This window comes from Microtus ochrogaster, chromosome 10 (assembly GCF_000317375.1).
Source record: "Microtus ochrogaster isolate Prairie Vole_2 chromosome 10, MicOch1.0, whole genome shotgun sequence".
In the NCBI taxonomy this organism is placed as follows: Eukaryota; Metazoa; Chordata; class Mammalia; order Rodentia; family Cricetidae; genus Microtus; species Microtus ochrogaster.
The window spans coordinates 54,608,432-54,631,750 of NC_022016.1; the positions used below are offsets into that span (position 1 = coordinate 54,608,432).

Below are 23,319 nucleotides of genomic sequence, written 5' to 3' on the forward strand. Positions count from 1 at the left end.
CCTTCTAGGCTGATTCTCAGACCACACATGGCATTAGTGCTGGACAACGGGCTGCCAGATCCTTGTTGCCATGAATGTGAAGAACTGGAGACTGGAGGCAAAGAATGCAAGTGATGACGGGAAATTCAAGTCCAGGAAAGACATGCAGAGTGTTAGAAGTCAGTGCAAAGAGACTATCAGGGCCTATCAAGGATGGGAGCTCAATTCTGACCTGGCAGTTGGTTTGAGTGGCAACAGCCCTAAAAGCTCTGGGTTCAGTCCCAAGTCTCTCCCTTCAAAACAAAGGAAATTCAGCCACCTGCCCAAGGTCATAAGGCAGGCCAGTGCTTGTGAAAGAAGAGACTGGTGGTCAGGCAGCCCCAACCTAGCAAATCTCAGCCCCTGACCATGGACCTGGTAGGTCTTAAAAAGGCCAGGAGCCTCTGCTGGCAGCTGTGACTGCTGAAGGAGCAGAGTCAGCAAGGTGGACCCAATTTCAATGAGAAGAAAGCAAGCCCCGAGGCGGGAGGGGTGCCTCACAGATCAGCCTGAGAGAGCCCACAGGAGGTGACAGCTGGTTCAGTCCAGGGCTGGAAAGGAAGGAACCGGAGCAGAGGGAAAGACAATAAGAAATCCATTAGAGGTGGCAAGGGGCAGCTGAGGAAGGACTGGCAAGGATGTGAAGTGGGATCTGCTGGTACAGACACAGGAATTTGTTTGTGCAACCCTACCACACCCTTCTAGGAACAAACATCTCCTCCCCCCATTTTGAGACTAGTTTCTCTCACCAGGGCTCCTGAAGGAGCTGCCAATCACAGTGCCTGGGACCAATCAAAAAGTTTCCTTCCTTGGACATTTTCTAATTGGAATTCAAGAGAAAAAAAATGTCTTCCTCTTTGGGGCCAAGGCAGAGTGATGGCAGGGGGAGGCCTTGTTTGGCCCAAGAGATAAGAAAAACTGCCTAAGAGAAATGGAGCAAGCAGGGAGGGAATGAGGCGCTCCGAGACTCAGCCCATCACCCACGGCCAGCATCATACACCCACGTCTGTCCTTGTCCTGCGTGTGTATTCCTGAGTGAGCAAAGTTCCCTGTGCCTAGCGGGCTGTACTAGGTTCTACGTCCTTTCCACCACATCCCAACTAGTCACTCACAAGCTGTGAGAGGCTGGGCTCCTCTCCCCTCCCCCACCTCCCTTGGTGGCCAGGGATCAAACCCAGTATCCCTGGTAAACTGGGGGAGTTGGGGAAAGTTTCAACTCGCGGAGCCTCGATTTCTTCATCTGTAAAACAAGGAATTTAAATGCTTGCCTGGAACTCAGTGCCCCAGTGAACACTTTCTATAACTGGGAAGGGGACAGGAAAGGCAGGGTTAGGAACACAGTCCTGGGAGGACTCTGTTCCCATGCCTCCTCTGACTAGGGCCTGCTTCAGACAAGATTCCAGCAGGATCGAGAAGCCTTTGCTGAAGTCTGCAAAATCAGAAAAGTGGTCCACACCCGCTCCCCAGCCAGTTTGTGGCCATCAGCTGTGCTAACACACCCAGTGGGCAGTCCTTTCTTCCTGTCTTCCCATCCAAATTCCCACAGCAGCTTCCTCGGCTCCCCCAAGGGCCCCTGAGGGTCCACAGGTGATCATGTTACCAACTGACCAGGGTAGCTAGCCATGCCTGTAGCCCCTGCCACATCTTTAGCTGCTGCCTGCCTGGATGAATCAGAGCATGCACCATGAGACCTTCCATATGCTGGTCTCATGCCCCCTTGTCCTGGTGCCCAGGAACTCAGACGCGTGAAGAATACAATCCAGCCATGAGCCTGAGCCCCGTTCTCCACCACCAAGCCAGCCTTGCTTTTTTTTTTTTTGTTTTGTTTTGTTTTGTTTGGTTTTTCGAGACAGGGTTTCTCTGTGGTTTTGGAGCCTGTCCTGGAACTAGCTCTTGTAGACCAGGCTGGTCTCAAACTCACAGAGATCCGCCTGCCTCTGCCTCCCAAGTGCTGGGATTAAAGGCGTGCGCCACCACCGCCCAGCCAGCCTTGCTTTTTCACCCTCAGCCCCATTCTGGTTCCTCACAGCTGCAGCCATGGTCTAGTCCCAAAGAGCTGAGCTCAAATGCTACCTTCACCAGGCCTGGGTGTGAGCACAGGTTCTGTCTTAGACCGTGGTTCCTGAGCACATAGCTTCCAATCTCTTAACTTCATTTTGTAACCACTAAATGTGCAAACTTTCCAGCAGGGATGCTTCGAAGAATTGGGGACATGTGTGCAGTATTCCTAACACTCACCCAAGATCCTGTCCCCTGACAGTAAGCCAGTGCAGGCAGCCTGGGCTCTGCCCCAGTGAAAGGCACCCATGACTGGGACAATCACTCAGTCACAGGGTGTCCATTCCACATTGCCTAGATCAGGTAAGGGCTGTGTACAAAGGGAGCAAGGGTCAGGCTCAGCATGCAGCTAGCCCCTCTCAGTCAGGTTTGGTCTGACCCCATTAGACAACTAAGGAGCTAGAGGGACAAAGTTGGGGTCCCAGGTCTGGGCTCTCTGCTTAGGGGCAGCAAACTGCACAGCAGCCAAATCCACAGAGTGAAGTTTATTCCCAACAAAGTTTCCCTCCCCCCTCCCCAGCCCAGGACAGGGACAGACAGGCTGGGGCAAAGAAGAGGCTCCAGTGGGTGGCTGAGGGACCTCTGAGAACAAAGAGGGGCCCTGGCCCCTCAGGTCCTGCCAGTCTGGCTGCCCCCAGCCAGGCTGAGTCCTCTGCACCTCCTGCCCAGCCTCGGGAGGGGGAGGGGCGCTGGCTCCTGGTAGTTCCAAAGTGGAGTGTGAAAATAGATATATATTTCTGTGCAGTGGGCAGTCCGGCGTGGCACTCACACCTCTGTCTGGAAGTCGCCATCTGGCGGTTCTGTGGGCTCCCAGGCTGCTGCCCGGTGCAGGGCCAGCCGTTCTCGGGGCTTCGGGGGCAGTGAGCCTAGTGTCATGGATTTGAAGGTACTCCAGCTCTGATGTCTTCTGTGCTGGGACAGGCTAGGACGTTCCCCAGGGCTCGGCTTCTCCTGTGGAGGGAGCAGGGTGAGCCTGTGGTACCCTGGCATCTACTGTACAGGGCAAACCAAGCATGCCCCAGGAGAGCTGAGGCTGCCCAGAGTCCCTGAATGACCAGGTGTCAGGCAGAGTCAAATGCAATTGCTAGGCCTCTGACCATCACTGGCTGCTACTGCAGTGGTTGTTCCTGAGGCCATGTCTTCCGTATGTGCACCCTCCTTTTAAAATTGTGGGGACCCTGTTAGTGTTTGCTCTCTGTGGCACCTTCCCACCTCCATGCAACCCTAAAACTGCTGCTTATGGTAGGAAGGCAGGCAGGCCCTTGGTGAGAGGCAAGCTGTGGTTCCCCAGGCAAGTGAGGAGAGCAGGGCAGGAGCCCTCTGAGCCCACCTCACCCCCCAGCCCAGGAGCACTTCAGCAATACCTGTACCTCTCCACCCAAAGACACACTCGACCCCACCTCCCTCTCCCAACAGGGACTGTGTGTCAGGGAACCACCTCAGGAATCATGCATTTGGTGCTGTGGGCAGGGGCGGCCACAGAGGAGTCCTCACCTTGGCTGAGGACTGGCTTCGATAGCGGTCAAAAGTGTGGAACTTTTGGTTGAGCTCGTGGTAGAGTTCCGAGTGCCGTTTCCGGGTGTGCATCACCTTCTAGGGGCCACTTGGTGTCAGAGGAGTGCTCCTCTGTAGACACACTAAGTCCCCTCTGCCCTGGGTCTGCTGCCCCCCTGGGGCAAGGCTAGTGTGTGTTTGTTTGTTTCTTCCTTTTCTCCCTCCCTCCCTTCCTTCTTTCCTTCATTCCTTCCCTCCCCTCCCTCCCTCCCTGCCTCCCCCTTTCTGCCCCAGAGTAATGGGTGTGAGCAGAATAGTGGACGAGATCCCAGGGAATGAGGCTTGGTGACCCAGGATTGGGCTCTGCAATGGGGCTTGGGGTACTTTTAGGATGTGACCTTCTGGGGACACACCCCCTGCCAGCACCCGCACTCACCTCAAAGTCCAAGTCTGAATACCGAAGCTTCTTTCGCTATGGAGCAACAAACAAGCCATGAGAGAGGAGCTTTGCCCAAGGACCCATGGGTCCCAGGACTCTATGGCATCTCCCCCCACCCAGACCCTAGAGTTGAGAGCTGTTAACTTATAAGCTAGCCCTTGGGGTCACAGCCCAGCAGCGGAGATCTGCAGTGCATATATGTACTGAGATGTGCTATTGGGAGCGCGCACATGCGCGCGCGCACACACACACACACACACACACGGATGCAAACACAGGTCAGCTGTGAAGAGGCAGGGACACTACTATGTAGGATCATACAGCCTGTGCTTGTTCTGTGCCCTGGATTCTAGCCTCCTCTCCTGCTGCATGCCGCCTCCCCGCTCCTTGGAATTCTGCACTTGCAAAGAGAATGTTGGCCTCCTCCGGCCCAGCCTATCTGCCCCCACCTTGCCTCTTTTGACTCCTTGCTTCCTCATACTCTTCTGGCCTCACCAAGCCAAGACCACCATCAAGGTCCCAACAAGCTCAGTGACATCCAATGCTACCCAAGGAGACCTCGGAGTCTTAGAATGCTGGGATTGGGAGGACTCGTGAGAGCCAGGCCAATTGTCACAGTGAGATGGGGAAACTGAGACCCAGGAAGGGAAGGAAGAGGGTCTGGCTACTTGGCCCCAGACTCTCGGAGGTGATGCCAAGACCATGATGTAGGTTTCCTAAGACCAACCCTGACTCTGCTCTCTTGATTTCCCTCCTTCCTTCCCAGCTTCTCTGTCTCCACCATCACTAAACCTTGTCCACCCCTAGCCAAAACTCTCTTTCTACAGGTGACAGCTCTGCTCTCCCTACCCACAGTGCTCCAGAGGCATAGCTGACCCAACCTGCACCTCCACTGGACCATATTATTCTGGACAGCATCTTTGACCCTTCAAGCTCCTGCCACATTTATTACTACCTCCCACACCAGAAGCCTAGCACGGGCCCCTCTCCAGTGGTCCAACCACAGGCAGGTGCCCACAGAACAAAACCTACCCCAGTGCTAAGCACACTGCCTCCCCACCACTGATGCCATCTTTTCTGTCTTTGTCATCTCTGCCTTTGTTAACGCCTTCCTGTTTTGTTGCCATCTGTGGCAGGAGCTGGCACCAAATGTTCAAGGAACATTTTAGGCACAAAGCTAAACTTGTGACCTCTCGAGCTGCTAACTTAATTGTCTCTGTGCAGAGGACAGAGAGCAACTTTTCCAGGCTAGACACAAGCAGCTAATTGTGTATACGCTGCAGCTCCAACCTCTTTCCTCATCCACATCCCCCTCGTACCTCCAATTAGAGTTCTAGAATGTCCTAGAGTTCTACTTGGGGTTTCTACTAATCTGCGCGTTCCCGGGGATGATCTGCAGGGGGCAGTCCAGAGGAAACATCAGAGGTCGAGGGCAGCACCCAGAGCCAATTTCTGCGATAACAGTATCTTCCGGTTTCCCAGCACTTTCTACTTATTCCACACTACAAGGCTTTGTGTCATCTCATCCTCCAAACAATAACAGAGGTCTCTGTGGTGACCCCACTTTACACACAAGAAGGCCGGGGCTCGGAGAGACCGTGCACTGTGCTCAGCATCCCGCTGTCGGTCAGGAAGTCCAGACCAGACTCATATCCATGTGCCGCAGAGGCCCAGGCTCAGTCTTCTCCTTACCAATTGGGCATCTGAGTCACAGCTGCCTTAATAAAGGGCTCATCCTGACCAGTCGCCCCGGAGTGGATACTAGAGCACTAGTGAGTGAGTTCATGACGCTTCACCCATCTGAGGTATTCAGACACTCCAGAGTGTCCTTGGCGCTGAGCTCTGTGGGCCCCAGTAGAAGGAGGGATGCATTCAGTATGAGCCTAGTGATGCTCTGGGGTAGGATGACAGGACAGCTGTCCCTTCCTGGCTGTGGTCTATGACTCAGACATGGTCTCAGGTATACAGTAGGTAGACTCCCTCCCCACTCTCCACAGCCCTCTCACCTCAAGGGAGCCCAGCTTCATGGTGGAGCCAGGCACCGTTCGGGGCATGGTCCGGCTGCGTTCCCCTGGCTCAGGTACTGGGCGGGCGCTGGGTGTCGGCGGAGGTGGTTGGAAGGTCATCCCATATGGGTTCTGGAGAGACCCATAGGCAGGGCCCAGCCCTAGACCTGAGTGCTCCACAGACAGGAAGCTGGGGTAGCCTTCAGTGTGGGCCAGTGTCTTGGCAGCCCGCCGAGGGGTCCCTTCAGGTCGGGCCCTTGGGGCCTCCTCACCCCCTGTGCCCCCACCACCAGGCTGCAGGCTCAAAGTCCGCCGGGGCAGCACCATGTAATCCCCCTCAGAGCCTGGCTCGCTTGGCCGTAGCCACGTAAGGTCCAACTGCCTCAGACCACCCTCCCCGCACATGTACACAGGGTTGGTCTCTTGAGGGGGTGGTGGCTCCCCGAGACCTGGTGAGGCTCCCATGGGCACTAGGATGTTCCCAGGCAGTGGTGAGAAGCTGAGACCACCCTCAGGACCCACGAGACAAGACTTGGGCTCCTCATCCTCATCCAGGGACAGGCGGGACAGAGTGCCAGTGATGGTAGATGGGTTGCAAGTGTTGACCTCCTTGAACAGAACTGGGGACAGAAATGGGAAGGAAAGCAAGGCTCTAAGGAAGAGACCCTGGGACGCTCTTGCCCGGGTCTGGGTGGGTTCTAAGCTTCAGAGCTTGGGCAGCTCGGGAGGTGGCTGGTACTCTCTCGTGTACAAGAGGGACCAGGAAGACAACTGGCTCATAGGCCCAAGGGATGTGGGTAGGAAAGCTAAGGCTGAGTTCCCATGAGTGTCCTGGTACATGACCTAACTTCCACTCCACACCCAGAGGCTGTCAAAGCGCCTTTGCTCTTCCCTGTTCCCCAGGAAGCATACACCTTCTTAGAGAAAGGACTGCAAGGAGATGCTGGCGAAAGTCACTCAAGTGATGGGAGAATGTAGCAGTCAACATTCGCCAAGGCCCCTACCGGAAACTTGATGTCCCCTAATTCACGTAGGCCCTCGGCCTTTCACCGGCCCCGAGACAATCCTATTCTCTCCTTTCTAAGCATGTAGCTGAGACTTAGGGAAGGGAGGATTTTTGCCCAGAGGCAAGTGGTAACTGGCCTTCACAGATGAAAATCTAACCTGCCCCTGCCTAATGTCAAAGCAGGACACTGGTAGCCTGGTCCCCATCAGAGTGTGGGGCTCCTGTCTTAGCCATGCCTAGGGCTTCTGAGCTCCACCTGACAGACTCACCTGTCTGACAAGCCAGGTCCACATCCTTTTCAAAGTCTGACTATAAGTCGAGAGGGAGAGAGCAGGTTGGCAGAGGGAGGAGAGACGCGTCAGAGTGGGAGAGGCTCGGGCCCCTCCCCCACCCAGCTCCTCGGTCCTCCTTGGGTGCCACCCAACAGAGCCTCAAACTGTAGGGAGGAAGCTGAATGAGGAAAGGGTTTGCCCAGTGCCACCCTGTAGTCAATGGCAGAGCCCCAGCTCTTTCCCCGTTCCTGTCTCAGATGGGTTGCAGACGGTGAAGCGTTTATGGCAGGAAGGGTCCGCTCCCTCACCAGGATCTGCAGCTGCCCGTTCTTGCATGAGTCAGGGGAGTCTTCACTCTCATCAGCTCGGCACACGCCCATCTGGCACTTCACCACATCCTGGACCTGGAACAGGAAGGACCTGCTGGGCCCGAGGCCTCCATAATACCCCCACCATAGTGGGCAAGGTTTCCCACCCTGGGTACCCAGAGCAGGAGTAGAAGGACAGACAAGCACCGAGCCTGAAGGTGATGCCACCTGGACTGGGATGTCAGGGAGAAGGAGCTAAAGAAGGCCCAGGCCTTCAAAGCTGCCCAAGCTAGAAGTGCCCAGACCAAGGGCCCGAAGCACCCTGGTCACCCTGTGCTACACAACGGGGAGAAGCCAGAGCCTAGCACAGGCTGGGCAAGCAAGAAAAGCCCAGGCACCTCTCGGCGCAGGAAGCAGTGCACAGCAGTGATGACGAAGCCTTGCGCAGAGTTGAAAACGGCAAAGAGAGCCTGGAAGAGGACGGAGCGGCGGTCTGTCATGGCCAGGACAGCAGACATCCAGGTAAGTGCCAGGAGAGGCAGTACCACGCAGGAACTCCAGAGTGAGGCCCTGAGAAGGACAGCAGCAGAAAGTCTGTCAGAGTGACACTCTACAGGGCAGGGTGGCAGGAGCCCGGGCCTCTACTCAGCTTGGGGACTGGCAGGGCCCCAAACTCCAGGATTTTAGGAGTGTTTCCAAGCAGAGAGGAGGCAAGGCATTGGAGGAGAAACAGGACAAAGACAGAACCACAGGGTCAGAGCAGGGGCCACGAGAGGTGGGAGGGACGGATACACACGGTGGGAACAAGCAGGCACCGTACTGGGAAGCAGGAGTGAGGAGGGCAGAGACGAGAGGGGAGCAGGGCAGGCAGAGACAACATGGGGAACTTCGGCCCAGCTTGCACAGAAGCACCTTGGAAGCTTTGGAAAAAAACACAGGTCAGAACTACATCCCCAGAGATCCCAAGACAGTAGGCTGGGGAGAGAAGGAGAGGAAGAGCAAAGAAAGATGACCGCCACAGGAAGGAGCATGAGACAGACAGATCCCCGGACAGGAAGAACAGGCAGGAAATGTGGAGAACACCACAGCACAAATCCTTGCAGAGAAGACGGGGTCAAGCCCAGCCAGGCTGAGGCATGGAGGAACCTCTAGCTTCTGGTGGTTGCTCAGAACCCAGGGCAAAAGGATCGTGGCTAGGGTCAGAATCAAGCCTACGCATCCCTGGCCTTCTTGCAGAGACAAAAGGCAGACAGGTGGTGTGGACAACGGACTGATCTCCACCCCCAACAACTGCTATAGCCCATGAGGAACAAGGGATGGAAACCCACTCTGACCCAAGCCCAGGATCCCCGGGGAAGATAGGCACAGCTCCAGACAGGGCAGGGTGACACCATATTCTGCAGAAACAGGCAGAGGCTGAGGCAGAAAGATGGGCAGGCAGGGGGCCAAGACCTGTCCTGGGAACAGAGGCTCAGGGTTGTTGAGCCAGGCAAGGTTGGGGTGGAAGCACCCTGTCTCTGAAGCCCCAGAGGCGGAGTCAAGAGCCAGAGAGGCTATAATCACAGGACTAAGAGCTGCCATTGATTAACCAGCAATGCTCTGCCAGGCCCTCCACCAAACACTTGACATAGATTATTTCAGACTGTGATCAAAACAACTCCAACAAACAGGCCTGGGGACCAGTGTCCCAAATGACAGATGAGGAGACTGGAGTGTGCCCAGCTGGACAGGGCCAAGGGAGCTGGGACACAAAACCAACTTGGCGGACAGAGTCTGAGGTCTACACTTTGATCTGCTGCTTCAGCAGACTGGGCACAGGGAGGTGGCAGCCTGAAGCAGAGGAAGCTTGCTGCTTCTTGAGCATCATGGAGCTCTGCAATGATGGCACCAGCCGCTTCCACAGGCCCGCTGAGTGTGTGACGAAGCTGTGCCCTCTCTGGTTGGGGTTACTCAGGTGGACTTCCAGCCCTGGTAGGAGGGTTGGGCCCGAGGCCTTTCTACTCTCACACAGCTAGGGTTTTTAAGAATCTTAGCTGCTAGGTTGGGGTGCTTCAAGCTAATTGTCTTCCTCCATGACTGGCTCTGATTGTGAGATTCAAGGCCTCTGGAATTCAAGGCAGATTCCATGAGAGACAGAGTGTTTCCTTTATTCTAACACTCTCGGGCGTCTGATGGTTTATTCTAAGGTTCCACCATTCTAATTTGAAGGTTTTAATAGCTCAAACATTGTAAGGGCCCAAGATTCTTAGGGCCTTCAGGTTGGTGGTGAGAGCAGGAAGTCTGCAGCTGTGCCTGGGTAGAAAATTAAGCCAGAGCAAGGACAGAGACCAGAGGGAAGGGTGAGCCGAGCTCTGCAGCACCTTGAGGAGGGCATCTCTCCCACTGCCTTCAACCACCTCAGCGCTGAACTCCAGAGAGCACATAGCAGTGGGGGGGGGGGCAAGCTCTCCAGGGCACTGGGCTCATATCCCCCCCAATCCCCACCATGGGCACTGCCCTCCCATTCCTTAGCCCTTGCCCGCCCCCACCCCCCCCAGGGGGCACGACTAACATGGCATTCCTGGCCGAGGCTGAGCTGAGCAGGGGGCTGGGGACCGCTCCACACGCTGAGCAGGGGAGGAGCAGGCTGGCCCAGGGGCACCGCTCCGACCTCGGGGGGGTGGCACAGACATGGGAGAAGGGGGAGACACATGGGAAGCCGGGAGATGGGGCAGAATGAGCCCCGAGAAGGGTGGGAGGGGAGGGCAGACGAGAGAGAGAGAGCTGGGTTAGGGTGGGCGAGGGGCTGCGGCTGAGCACTCCAGGTGCCCACCTTGCCTGCGCCCTTGATGCCCCAAGGTCGGGGAGCCTGGGTTGGCATCAGCAAGCCCTGAGTCTCCGAGGTGCACTCGGCTCCCCCTCCCTGAACACTTCCCAGAAAGGCTGAGTTGCAGAGACCCTCCCCTTACCCGGCCCTCTGCTTCTTAGATTTGTCTGACACGCCATCTCGAGCCATGAGCTTGTTGAAGACGATGATTCCGATGAGCATGTTCACCTGGGGGCCCGGGTGGAGCCAAGCGGGTAAGAGAGGATCACCAGGTGCCCTTGGGGCAAGGACACCCCCAGGTGGGAGCTGAAGGTCAGGGAGAAGGAGGAAGGAAATGATGACCCTCTGGGGCCATCTCCCTCCCAGGACGCTGAAAGGGGCGCGTACCAGGACAATGACTGCGGCTGGACCCACAAAGGCGTAGAGCAGGCCACCCTCTAGGGAGAGCCAGCAGCTGGAGAAGGGGAGAAAAGAGGCAGTCACGCCCACATCACCATTCGACACTAAGCCTCCATCCAGTCAAGGAGAAACACAGCCATGTCCTGATGAGTCTGTTTCCTCTTCCCACAAAGAGTCACATCAGACCCCATAGACATAAAAGTAAGCTGCCCCTAAGTGCAATGGCGCTTAGAAATGACCCGATCCCAGCATCTCCTTTTACAGCTGGGAAACAGGCACAGAGACAAGGACGTTTACCCAAGGATCTGCAGTAAGCACAGGTCAAGACCTCAGCCTGAAAAGACCTAATGCCCAGGCCAATACCCCCAACACCCCCACAGACCCCTCCACCCCCACCCTCACCACAGGAGGCACACGTACTAGCTGGATGTACCGTATCCTTTGGTGCGTGTAAAGCCAACAGACACAGCCACCACCAGGGCAGGAAGACCTGGGGAGTGCAGGGTCACATGTGAAAAGGCTGCAGGTGCTCAGTGGACCCTCCCTGTCATCCTCCAGGCCAGCTGACCCCCATCCCCAGGGAGCCACTCCAGGCCCAACAGCAGAGTCCAGCACTGGCCTTGCTCACCCCAGCCCAGGCAGAGGAAGCGCTTGCGAACCAGGCGGGTGCGCATCCGCCCGATGACAGCCAGATAGGATTGCCAGGCCTCTGTAAGCACCCAGCAAAAGGAGGACAGAAAGAAGAAGTGCAGGAAGGCAGCCGTCATGGTGCATACGCCCTGCAGGGAGAGGTGACAGGAGGGAGTGGCCCTGAGCAGTGGCCAGGGTGGGAGCTGCCAACTTCCCACACTGACTGCTAGGCCTGGGCGCTGCATGGCCAGCCGCCTACCTGAGCCCTCCCCCCACCCCAAGAGCCCTGCCAGGCACCCCCGCCTTCCTGCACCCACACACAGCACGACACAGGCCTGGTGACATGCACACAGCACTAGGCATCCGGGGAGGCGGGCAGGCAGGCCACCCACACACAGACAGGAGCACTTGCCACGTCATGGCCGAGCAAAACCCCACACCTGGCTGTCTCTGTGCTGGCACTATGCAGAGAAGGCCAAGGAGGGTAGGAGGGACAGTCAGCACGGATCATCCTCAGGCAGATGGCGAAGGAGGACTCAGAGACAGGGGGGACTAATGCCTCCCGCCCAACACACATGCACACATTCCCTGATGTATACAAACACTCGTTACTGAGGACACACACACACTAACGCCTTCACGTATGCCTGCACACGCCTTCACACACACACTGCCTCCAACATGGGTCTGAGCACATCCATATCCATCCCTCAGGCCATCCATACAAACATCTTCCCTCAGGGCTAGAGAGATGGCTCAGTGGTTAAGAGCACTGGCTGCTTTTCTAGAGGCCCCGGGTTCAATTTCTAGCACCCACACGGCAGCTCACAACTAACTGTCTGTAACTCCAGTGCCAGGGGATCTGACACCTTTGTATAGACATACACGGAGGCAAAATACCAATGCACATGAAATAAAAATGAATAACTCATTAAAAAGAAAACCCACCCTCACTTGCAGGCACTCTCTACCTTCACCCCCTCCTTTGAGGCCCCTCCCCACACACCCCCAGGAGCCTGCACCTGCCTTGCTCAGCACCCGGGACTGGCCCACGAGGATCAAGATGTTGGAAGCCAGGATGGACAGGCAGAAGTTCAGCAAGATGATGGAGCGTTCTGATTTTATAAACCTGACAGGGCACAGGGGCAGAGGCAGAGGCATTGGCTGCCTGCCTAACCCTGGATAGCTGGCCACCTCCCATCCCGCTCCACATGCCGACTTACCTCCAGAAGGCTGCATAGATGGCAAGCAGTGTGAGCAGCGCCATGCAGGACACTGCACAGCCGATCACCAGGGGAACTGAGGGAGCACCTGCCAGCTCCAGGGACTGTGGGAGATGGGTTACAGGGAGAGGGCAGAGGTCGGGCACCCAGTTTCCCCTTCTGATGTAAGCAGGCATGCTCCTCGCATGCAGAAGGGCACATGTGTGCAGATGTATGTACACACACCCACACTCTTCCAGACACAAACTGATACATGAACATACATACATGCACATATATACATACACACACACACACACACACATACACATACACACATGCTCTCACTCACCCACTGCCATATACCCCTGTGCAGGTGTTGTGACGATGAACAACATCAGGCCCCTTTCCTTGTGCAATCCCCCAAGTACATCTTTACAGAGCCACATCTGGGGTCACCCTGATGCCTTGACCAGCCCAGGCACCTCTCTCCCACTCACCAGGTCCTTGGGTGGCTGAGCCAGAACAGCAAAGGTGGACAAGTGTTGACACTGGCAGCGGGTGTGGGCTGCCTGGGTCTCCAAGGTCTGGCAGCTCTCAGTGTTCCAGTCCCCTGAGCTGGCGTCTCTTGGATGAGGGAGAAGTGGCATGAACCCAGGGCCCATGTCTGTAGCCCCGAACCCATTGCTGACTACTGCCCAGAGAGGTGAAATCCAGGGCAAGGCTACATCCATGAGATGATAGCAGGGAGCCCCAAGATGTGCGCTTGACCCCTCAGACCAAGGATGGCACCACGGAACCCTTTGGCCTTCCAGGTGGGAGACCATTTCTGATGATGAGAGGATCTAGGGTTGCCCCAACTCACGCTCTCGAGTAGTCCCAGCTGGCACAGTGGGGATCAGTGGTGCCCTGGGGAGCAGAAGATGTGTACAGTCTGGGTGAGTAGCACCCCGGCCCTGGCCGTCATCTGTTCTGCCACAGCAGCTCCCACACAGGCCAGGCTCACCATCAGCACAGACCACTTCCCAGAGACAGGCCTCTGTGGGCAGATCTGTGGGGTCCCCATCTGGTCCCTCACTCACATTGATGATATAGGAGAGCTCCACTGTGATGAGAGGCTCGGCTGGAGGCTGGGTGGGGGGGCGCACGGTCACTGTCATCACCCGGGAGGTGACAGCAAGCGGAGGCCTAGGGGACAAGGACTGAGGTCAGCTCCTGCCAGCAGGTGTTCAGACTTGGAAACTTTAATCTGTCGTGGCTGGAGACTGCCAGGGCCAAGATCCAAGGGAGGGCACAGATCTCAGATTACAAAGTCCTAGACACCAGCACAGCCTCTGGCAACCGCCTCGGTGTTTCCGCGGATCTGTGTATGCGCACGTGTGTGTATGCTGGTGTGTGCACATGGACAACCTCAGGTGTTGTTCCTTAAGCACTGTCCACCTTCCCTTTCTAAGACAGGCTCTCTCACTGGCCTACAACTTCTGAAGTGGGCTAGGCTGGCTGGCCTGCAAGCCCCAGGAATCTACCTCTTTCTGCCTTCCCAGCACTGAACATGTCAACATACCAGGCTGTTTGACATAGGTCAGCGATCCTCAACCTGTGGGCTGCAACCCCCAAAGACCATTGGAAAACACAGATCTTTACATTCATAACCGTAGCAAAATTACGGTTACAAAGTAGCATTGAAAATAATTTTATGGTACATGAGGAACTGCATTAAAGGGCTGCAGCATTGGGAAGGGTGAGAACACTTGCCAGAGGTCCTGGGATCCTTACTTGCGAGGTAAAAACTCTAACCTGGGCTCTCTCTCCAGCCCTGGATGTTCCTGAGAAGTGACCACGTTCACAGCCAGGCAAGGGGCCCCTCCTGGAGCACGGCTGCAGGTGGACTCACCTGGGGGGTGGCAGGATGAGGCCGAGGGTGCGGTAGAGCACAGCACCAATCACAAAGTAGGAGGACTCATCTGGGTCAGCTGGGAGAAGGCGCTGGTGGGCATGGCCTGGGCCTGGGGGCACCGTGCCTGGGCCCCGCCCCCTGCCTGGGCTGCCAGCTGTAGCTGCCCCGGGTGTGGCTGGCTTCCCTGGGGCGGATAGGCTGAGCACCTCCTTGGGTAGGAAGAGGCGGTCCTCTGAGTGTCGCACCCAGTCCTTCATGCCCCTGCGGCCCCGCATGGGAAACGTGATGTCACTGGACACTGCTGAGATGGGTTCTCTCTGAATGCTGATCACTGCAGTCGGGGGCGGAGGGAGGGTGGGCAGGGCACACCAGAAACAGACAGGAAGGTGGCGGAGGCAGCCAGGGGAAGAGATAGACATGAGGGAGACACACACCAGGGGAAACACAAATAAGTTGGACCCAACACAGAAGTGAGACATATGAACGTCAGCACGATGGAGCACAGGAGGGGAGGAAGACAGAAAGAGTAGCATGGGGTTAAGTGGAGGGAAAACAAGACCCGTAAACAAAAGAGCAAAGCAGAAGCACCCCTCTTAACACTACCCCTCACCCAGGGAGATACGGTCCTGTGGAATCTAGCATCCCCCTCCCCCAGCCTGCATCCTTGTACCCAGATTGTCTGTGACAATCAGAGAACTCTGGAAGGCCTTGAGAGCATCGCCCACGAGGTGAATGAAGTCTTCAACAACACGCAGCAAGTGCACAGAGCCAGGAGACACCTGGGAACAGAGAGAATGTGCGGGTCTGAGGCAGGGGTGGGTCACGCGGAGAGAAGGTGGGAGGCTGAGGCCCTCACCTGCTGAGCATCATCCCACTTGTCCTTGTTCTCAGAATCCACCATGAAGCTCACCACCTGGAAGAAACGCTGGGGAGAGAGGGACAGGTCAGGAGGTGTGGGCCACCTTGCTGCCCCAGCAGACCCTGCCACCGTGGAGTAGTACCTGCACATCATCGGCGGAAGGGACGTAGGTGGCCCTCTTGAAGGTGTCAGTGACATTCCTTAGAATGTCCACAGAGAAGAGCAGGTCCCCGCTGTAGTAGGTGCGCCGTGCCAGTAGCTCCTGCAGGCTTCTTACCACCTGTGACATGCCCTCACCTGCCAGCATGCGCTGGCCCTTCGCCAGGTGTTCCCGAAGCTGCAGGTGACATGTGTGTATGCCCCTGTCATTGGAGTATCAGAGCCCGGGACCAGCCTTTGGTCCGTCCTCCTCCCATCTACCCACTAGGTGCATCCAGGAAGAGAGGGGGCATACAGAATCAGAGAGGCTCCCAAGAGACACAGTCCAAGAAGGAGTCAGTGGTGATTTAGCAGGAACTCCGATGTGCAAATGCAGAATAAGCTTTTGGGGGGCTGGGCACCTCCCTGTCCCTAAGGGGCCTTGAACATTCTGAATGAAGCACCTCACACACGGGCTCTCTCAAACACAAGCTCTCAGTGCAAACATCATCATTACACAGTTAGGTGAGAAACGTGTACACACACAGGCCACATTTGCTGAGACCATCCTTACCCCATGCAAGCCCTGGCCTGGGAACTTCATCTTCGTCCTGCCTTCAAAGAGCTCCCAGTGTAAAAGAGCTCACTTAAATGCATTATTTGTGTTTTGGTTTCTTGAGATAGAGTCTCTCTAAGTAACCCTGAGAGTCCTGAAGCTTTCTATGTAGACCAGGTTGGTCTCAACTCAGAAATCCTCCTGCCTCTGCCTCTCCAGTGTGGGCTAAAGGCACGTGATACTATTCCTAGCTCCAATGCATTCTTAACTCTCCATGTCTAAGAAGCACAGGATGGAAAATTGTGGGTTAAGAACCCAGAGGTATGTCCCAGGGAAAGAGAGATATACCTAAGAAGCCCTGACATTTAAGTAGGAGATTGCCAGAAGAGAAATACAGCATATAGCAAGGTATGGGGAATGAATGAGCCTTAAGCTCCTGCCACCCCCAACCAGGGTTTGGGACATATCATACGGTTCCCCAACCCAACGAGGCACACTCACTGACAGGTACAGGTAGCGGTATTCATGGGAGATGCAACGAGCAAAGCTGGGCAGTCCCCAGTAGGCCACACCCTGTGCACTGAGGAGACAGCGGCGGCTAGCAGAGCCTGCAGAGGGATGAGACAGGGATGGGCATTAAGGCTGAGGTCTTACCTCCCTGTACATCTTGGGATGCAGGATGCCCAGAGGTGGGCAGCTGGGAGGTGGGGCAAGGGTCTGCAGGGACAGCTGCCTGCCCTCACCCGAGGCATTGGGAGGACACTTGTTGTAAATGATCTCGCCGGCTGCTGCCTTCTTCCACGTCATCAGCATCACATACTCATCCCGGCACATCTCGTGGAAGGCTGCGGGACAGGGCAGGGGGCGGGGCTCAGCTGGGCTCACACTCACGGCCCCAGTCCCAGGGTTACAAACAGTACCTGGACACCTCTTCTCACTGCAGGGCTTCACCTCCTCGCCTGTGCCCTCACAAGGGTAGCCCTGCGTGCCCGAAGCCTGGCACATGCGGAAGCGGCGCTGCCAGCCCGTGTCACACGTCTTGGAGCACAGACTCCATGCGTTCCACGGCCCCCACTTGCCATCCGTGGCTATGAGAAAAGGGAAGTCTGAGAGACCACAGGTGCCTCCAAGGCCAGGGCGACCACTTGCTACCCTCACACCAAACACTCACCCGGGCATTCGAGATTGCTGCACTCACGAGTGTCGGTGAGGGCACCTGTGCATGTGGCCCAGGCTGGGCCAGCCACACTGCACTTCCGGCTGCGCTGCTGGGTTCCGTTGGCACAAGATGAAGAGCATGGGCCCCAGGGACCCCATTCTAGCCACTGGCCTTCCACTGCATGGGGAGACACAAGCAGGGGTGGCCGTTGAGCAGAATGTGGGAGGGCTAGTAGGGGCAGAGTTCCACAGGGAGATGACAGTGTGTGATGGCCACTCAGACCTGGGCCAAGCCAGATCATCTGAACTGGGCATATGCAAGGGTCTGGAGTGAGTGGGTGGTGACTGGGCCTCTTTCTGCCTGCCTGTCACCAGCTCCAGGAATACACGACACCCTTCCACGCAGCACCAAGGGCTAGCCCCAGAGGTGAGTTCGTATGTGTGTGAGAGAGAGGATGTGGGCTGTAATGGCACCTTTTGAACTTAGCCTTAGCCTACACATAAGCCCAGCCTTGCGTCCATGGTGCCATGGACACCAAAGTGCTATTTACAGCAAGGGCAGCTGACGGCATGGAGGAATGGGAGCTGGAAAGCAGGCCCCCTGTGATGGGGTCACAGTGTGCCAACCCCAAGTAAGGGTTGGGTTTCACCACCCATTAGTTACTAACAGGTATGCTTCTCCAGTCTCCCCATGCATGGTAAAAGTTATGGGAACCCCACCTTCCCCCACCCCCAGGGACAGGGCACTGGACCTGACTGCCTCCCCTAGGTCTCCCGATCCCCCCACCCGGCTGGGCAGCGCCTGCCTAGAAGCCCCTTGGCGCTACTGACCCGGGCAGGCGGCCATACTGCAGAGTTTAGTCTGCAGCTCGGGACCCTCGCAGGCCTTGCCGCCGTGCTGGGGGGGCACGCAGGTCCGCATCCGGCTCCGAGACCCCCGCCCGCAGCTGCGGGAGCACAGGCTCCAGGACCCCCACTCCTCCCACACGCCGTGCACTGCAAGGAAGCACGTGGCCGGTGGCTGGGCGGCACCTCGGCTCCGCCCACAGCCAGCGCCTGCCCATCCGCCCACCAATCAGGAGTTCCGCAATTCTCCGACCATTCCTCATTGGCTCCACCCTGGGTTAAGATGCCAGGGAATGATGGCTTAGGGTCCCAGGATAACCACCCTTTATGGGGATGTGGTCCCAAATCATACAGGACAGATTCTGTGGACACCCGGATAGGGTGAGCAGGACCAGCCTGAGGAGCCAATGTTCCTCTCCTGGGGGCACAGGAAAACCCAGGAAAGGATCAAGATCCATCCTTCTCTTCCCTTCCCATCCCCAGACCCAGAGCCTGAATCCAACAGGGCAGGCCTGGGGCAACAGAAGTGCCCCCTCCCAGCCCCAACCGCATAGACACACAGACAGACACAGACCTCTACATAGACACTGACGACACAACGAGCTCACAAACGGGAACACAGCTTTGTCCCGGTGCTCCACAAGCCCCTGCCACACCCCGAGAGCCTTTCTCGGGTAAGTCCTATTCTAAATCCACTGCCAGCACTTCATCCCAGGGAAGCAACGAGCAGAACTGGTTAACACTGCCCTGTCTATCACCAGCTAACCGCAACAGACACATGCGCTTCCTCCATACCTGCCTGAAGTACCTGCGTGTTCAACTGATTTAAGCCTAACAGTCTATCAGAGGTAACCAAGGGAAGGGCAACCCAGAGCAAAGTGGGGACCATCAGGGAGGGCTTCATTTTAAAAACAGAGTGGCATATATCTTAGATCTAAGGGCGGGCCGATGCTTTAGCCAAGATGGGGGGGGGGGCAGGGAAAGAATAAGCAAATGCCGAAAGCTGGGATGCTACGAGAGGTGCTGGTGAGGTCAGGACTAAGGGCAAGTGGAGGAGCGATGTGCAAAGAACAGCCTTGACTACAAGATGGAGGCATCAGGGAAGTGACGTGCCAAAAGCTGACCCCGGACGTGTGTCCTGATACTTCCATAACCTCAAGTGCTTCATGCCAGGTTGGCAGTGCCTGGGTAAGGCATGGTGTGGGGGACAGGCAAGTTTGTTGAAGGCAAGGGAGGGGCAACCAAACAGCTGGGGAAGCTGTCAGTTTGATGCCCTGTCAACAGACAGGACCTGACTCTGCTGGCAGATGGAGTAGGGAGGAGGACGCCTACCTGGGCAGGTGGCTGAATTGTTGCAAGGCCGGGTCTCCCGAAGGGGCCCGCTGCACAGGGTCCCATAGGGGGAGGACACGCAGGAGCGGGTCCGCACCTGCAGACCCTGACCACACGTCAGGGAACACACGCTCCACGGGGACCACTCCTCAGCTGCCGGGTCGCCTACGAGAGAGGGACAGCGTCGGCGGCAAGGGACACCTCCCAGAGAGCTGCATGGGAGCATGGAAGGACCAGAAGATGGGGGGTAGGCATCAAAGGGACCCTCCTACCCTGACCCCGAGTGGCAGGCTCTTTGGAAGACAACCCATCCCTACCCACAGGCTTCACATGGCAACATAACTGAGCTCCAGGACATAGACACAGACAGGCACACGCCAGCACACATGCCACCAGACGCCACAGTCGGGCCCCCGCCACAGAGGAAGGGAGGCGGGCCCGAGTTACCTGTCTGCGCCATGTATAGCCCAGGCTCATCTGCAGACCTTGGCCACTGGGTTTTCACCTTCGGTTCCTCTTCCGGCTCCTCACCTGGAACACGGAGGTGGTGGCAAGGGGCTTAGCAAAAGCCAGCTCAGTGCTGCCACAGTGGTACAGAGGGCAGCCTTGCTGGTCCTCAGCCCGAGGGCCTGGAACCAACTGTAGGCGATGCAGAGAGAGCATCACATCCTGCCCCCTGCCCCACCACCACCATTTTACAGATAAGGAAACTGAGGCTCAGAAGGCCACACAGGACTCATAACCACCTTGTCCACCTCTTGCCTCAGCCGGATGGGGACTGGAAGGCAATGATCAACATACTGAGTTCTGGCGACGTGTCTGTGCTGTTCCAAGTCATGCCCACACCTATCTCCTCTAACTCTCTCCCTGGGAACATGTGATCGTCATTTCTATGGTGAGGTGAGGAACTAAGGACTCGAGCCCAGCTGTTGTTGCCCAGATGTGCACAATCCTATTGAGGTTGCAGCTTGGCGGTTTCTCCTCCCAAGACGGACTCTAAGTAACAGACAAGCAGCCTGGCCGCTTCAGATCGGCTCTTGGGTCACAGTTCGCATGGGGCAGACCATGGGCTTGGCGTTCAACATGGAACAGTAATGGACTATGATGTGAAGGCCTTAGGTTACGTGAGATGGGGGGGGGTGCTCGGAAGGGGTGGGGGTGCTCATGCAGAAGCCTGTACCCTCACAGGTCCTCCTTCCAATAGAGGACTGATCCAGGCCTTGGCAGCCTCATTGGGCCTGGAAGTCTGAGCCTGCCCTGCTGTAGACAGTGGTTCCTACAGCCTGCGCCCCTCTCCGCTGCAGCATCCTCAACAGCCTCTGTATTTCAGGTTTAGTCCTCGAGTCGGTACTACTGGGAGGTGGCACTATTGGGTAGCACTCATAGGTCTTATGATTACTGGGGACAGGAAAGGATAAAGTAGACCTTTGTCCCTTCTTTGTCTCCCTTCCACTCCTGGCCATGAATGGTGGCCCAAGAGACAGTCCCATATTGATGTGCTGTCCTACCACAGGCCCCCAAACATCAGGAAAGCAGACTGAACCCTCTAAGCTATGAGCCAAATTGGCCTTTCCCACAAAGTCAGTAAGAACCTTTTTTTTTTTTTTTTTATAAGCCCATCTTGCAGGCCTTTGTTACAGTAAGGGCAAAGCTAACAGCCTCAAACTGGGGGTTCAGGTGTGGACAAGCGGGAATGCACCAAGGAAGGCCACCCCCGTAGTGGGGACACTGGACAGATGACTGGGAGAGCATGTAGAGCTCAGCCCATGGTGTGCCCTCGATGAGAAAGAATCGCTTTCCTTCTTTCCTAGATCTCTTTCTTCGGTTTCAGAAAGCTGGGTCAGCACCAAGCAGCCGCGGGGACCTCAGAGGGCTGTGCTCCTCCTCAGAGGGCTGTGCTCCTCCCGCCCCCTGCTGCTCGGTCCAGCCACTGCACCTCAGGGAAAGCTGACCAGGCCAGTAAAGTAGCCATCTCCAGAAAACCTACAGCCCAAGTTTGAACCGCCCCAGCACTGCATCCATTGCAGTCTCCCTGAGTCTCGTGGCCTGAGCTACTTCCTGTCACTTCTGCACCTCTGGAAGCGCGGGTCTCACCTGGAACGTGAGACCTGGGAGCCGGCACTAGCCAGCTGTGCAGCTCTCGGCAGTCCCTTCCTATCTCTGATCCTGACTGCTCTGGGAAAATCCCGCCTTCAGGAATCTTAACCTTAAGCCCTCCCCACCCCACCCCCGAAGGAAGCTCAACAGGAATTACGAGAATGGTGGCATCATTTTCTTTCCCGCCGCCACCCTTTAGCCGCCATGCTTCCTTGAGCCCTCATACAGTCTCAGTCCATGCTGGTTATTTTTTGTCAACTCTGCACCAACCTCCCAGATATACAAGAGGAAATCTTAATTGAGAAAATGCTTCCATTAGATGGGCCTGCAGGCAAGTCTGAAGTGCATTTTCTTGATTAATAATCGAAGTGAGAGGGCCTGGCCCACCGTGGGTGGTCACCCCTGAGCAGGTGACCCTGGGTCGTGTAAGAAAGCAGGCTGAGCTGGGTGTGGTGGCATGCGCTTTTAATCCGGAGGCAGGAGGATCTCCGTGAGTTCCAGGACAGCCAGGGATATGTGGAGAGACCCTATCTCAATAAATAAATAAATAAATAAATAAATAAATAAATAAATAAATAAATAAGAAAGCGGAATGAGCCAGCGGTGGTGGCATGCGCTTTTAATCCGGAGGCAGGAGGATCTCCGTGAGTTCCAGGACAGCCAGGGATATGTGGAGAGACCCTATCTCAATAAATAAATAAATAAATAAGTAAATAAGTAAATAAATAAATAAATAAGAAAGCGGAATGAGCCAGCGAGGAGTTACAGCACATGGGTAAGCAGTGTTTCCCCATGGCCTCGGCATCATTTCTTGCCGTGAGTACCGAACCTGGCTTCCCTAATGGACAAGCCGTAAGATGAAATGAACCTTTTATGCCTCAGGTTGATTTTGGCCATGATCTCGTAACCACTGCAATAGAAACACTAACTAAGACACCGTCTCTAGCAGTCTTCAGAGGTGTCGGAGCCAGGCCAGCAGCTGCTCAGTCCCCTGTACCCAGCTCTCCTGTCACGCCTGCTCAGCCATCCCAGCCTAGAGCCTGGTGACAAGTCACTTTCTCCACACCCACTCCCAGGCTGCTGAAGGCCCTAGAGTGAAGCCAGCTGGCCCTGTGACAGGTTTGGGGCTCTGTGCCTGCTAGGCACCCAGGCTTCTCAGAGGCCCTTGTGGGCTTCCTTGCTTCCCCCCTGGGGTCCCACTGGCCCTGATCCACTCTCCCCTCAGCCACTCCTTTAGCCACAGCCTCCTTCACAGGGAATGGGGAAGCTAGGGTACACAGCCCTGACTTGTGGCCACCCCTCCTCCGCCTTCCCAGAAGGCCCCTTCCCTGTCCCCTTCCTGTGAGCACTCAGTCAGCAACCTCTCCCTGTAGCAAGTGACTGACCAGGCCTCCTCTGTTTTAGGGGTCTCTCCCTGCCCCACACTTCCTCCTCTAGCCGCTGCCCTGGGCTTGCTGCCCTGGGCTTGCTTCCAATCCCGCTGAGTGATCCCCAGCTGACACTCGGCTTTCTCACCTGCCACTGGCTCACTTCCTGGCTGGATGTCACCTCCCCCGTTGATCCACTGCAGCCTCACTGCTGCCCACATCTTTCTACTGAAGCAGGTCTTGACAAAGTCACCAGCGTCCTCACTGCTGCTGAATCCTGGGGACACTGCAAGGCCTCATCTCTCTTGACCCTCAACATTGATCTTTCCTGGGCTACCCTGCCGCCTCCCTACCTGCTTCTTACAGCAAGCAGCCACGTTTCCGTCAGCCATTACCACAATCATCTTCAAAGTTTAATGCATCCCCCTGAG

At 56.3% G+C, this 23,319-nt stretch overlaps 1 protein-coding gene across 9 annotated transcripts in view; it reads right to left on the minus strand.

Annotated features, from left to right (window-relative positions):
• Positions 1-2,542: 2,542 nt before the first annotated feature.
• Positions 2,543-23,319, minus strand: part of Adgrb2 (adhesion G protein-coupled receptor B2) — a 37,174-nt gene continuing 16,397 nt past the window's right edge. Inside the window, exons 3-30 of one of the 9 annotated variants that reach the window (XM_005353165.1) lie at positions 19,872-19,955; positions 19,425-19,589; positions 18,078-18,242; positions 17,260-17,424; positions 17,009-17,176; positions 16,832-16,933; positions 16,590-16,696; positions 15,537-15,731; positions 15,392-15,460; positions 15,206-15,314; positions 14,533-14,866; positions 13,721-13,826; positions 13,504-13,547; positions 13,139-13,265; positions 12,660-12,763; positions 12,463-12,565; positions 11,435-11,585; positions 11,227-11,296; positions 10,795-10,861; positions 10,550-10,635; positions 10,153-10,251; positions 8,000-8,171; positions 7,602-7,697; positions 7,291-7,330; positions 6,016-6,635; positions 4,007-4,042; positions 3,571-3,666; positions 2,543-3,027 (exon numbers count right to left, since the gene is read on the minus strand). In XM_005353165.1, the coding sequence (XP_005353222.1) occupies positions 2,842-3,027; positions 3,571-3,666; positions 4,007-4,042; positions 6,016-6,635; positions 7,291-7,330; positions 7,602-7,697; positions 8,000-8,171; positions 10,153-10,251; positions 10,550-10,635; positions 10,795-10,861; positions 11,227-11,296; positions 11,435-11,585; positions 12,463-12,565; positions 12,660-12,763; positions 13,139-13,265; positions 13,504-13,547; positions 13,721-13,826; positions 14,533-14,866; positions 15,206-15,314; positions 15,392-15,460; positions 15,537-15,731; positions 16,590-16,696; positions 16,832-16,933; positions 17,009-17,176; positions 17,260-17,424; positions 18,078-18,242; positions 19,425-19,589; positions 19,872-19,955 (3,866 nt within the window). In that variant the 3' untranslated portion in view covers positions 2,543-2,841. Of the gene's footprint in view, positions 3,028-3,570; positions 3,670-4,006; positions 4,043-6,015; positions 6,636-7,290; positions 7,331-7,601; positions 7,698-7,999; positions 8,172-10,152; positions 10,252-10,549; positions 10,636-10,794; positions 10,862-11,226; positions 11,297-11,434; positions 11,586-12,462; positions 12,566-12,659; positions 12,764-13,138; positions 13,266-13,503; positions 13,548-13,720; positions 13,827-14,532; positions 14,867-15,205; positions 15,315-15,391; positions 15,461-15,536; positions 15,732-16,589; positions 16,697-16,831; positions 16,934-17,008; positions 17,177-17,259; positions 17,425-18,077; positions 18,243-19,424; positions 19,590-19,871; positions 19,956-23,319 lie in introns of all 9 variants that reach the window. The other 8 variants (XM_013348401.1, XM_005353167.2, XM_005353168.1 and 5 more) reach the window with 8 other exon arrangements.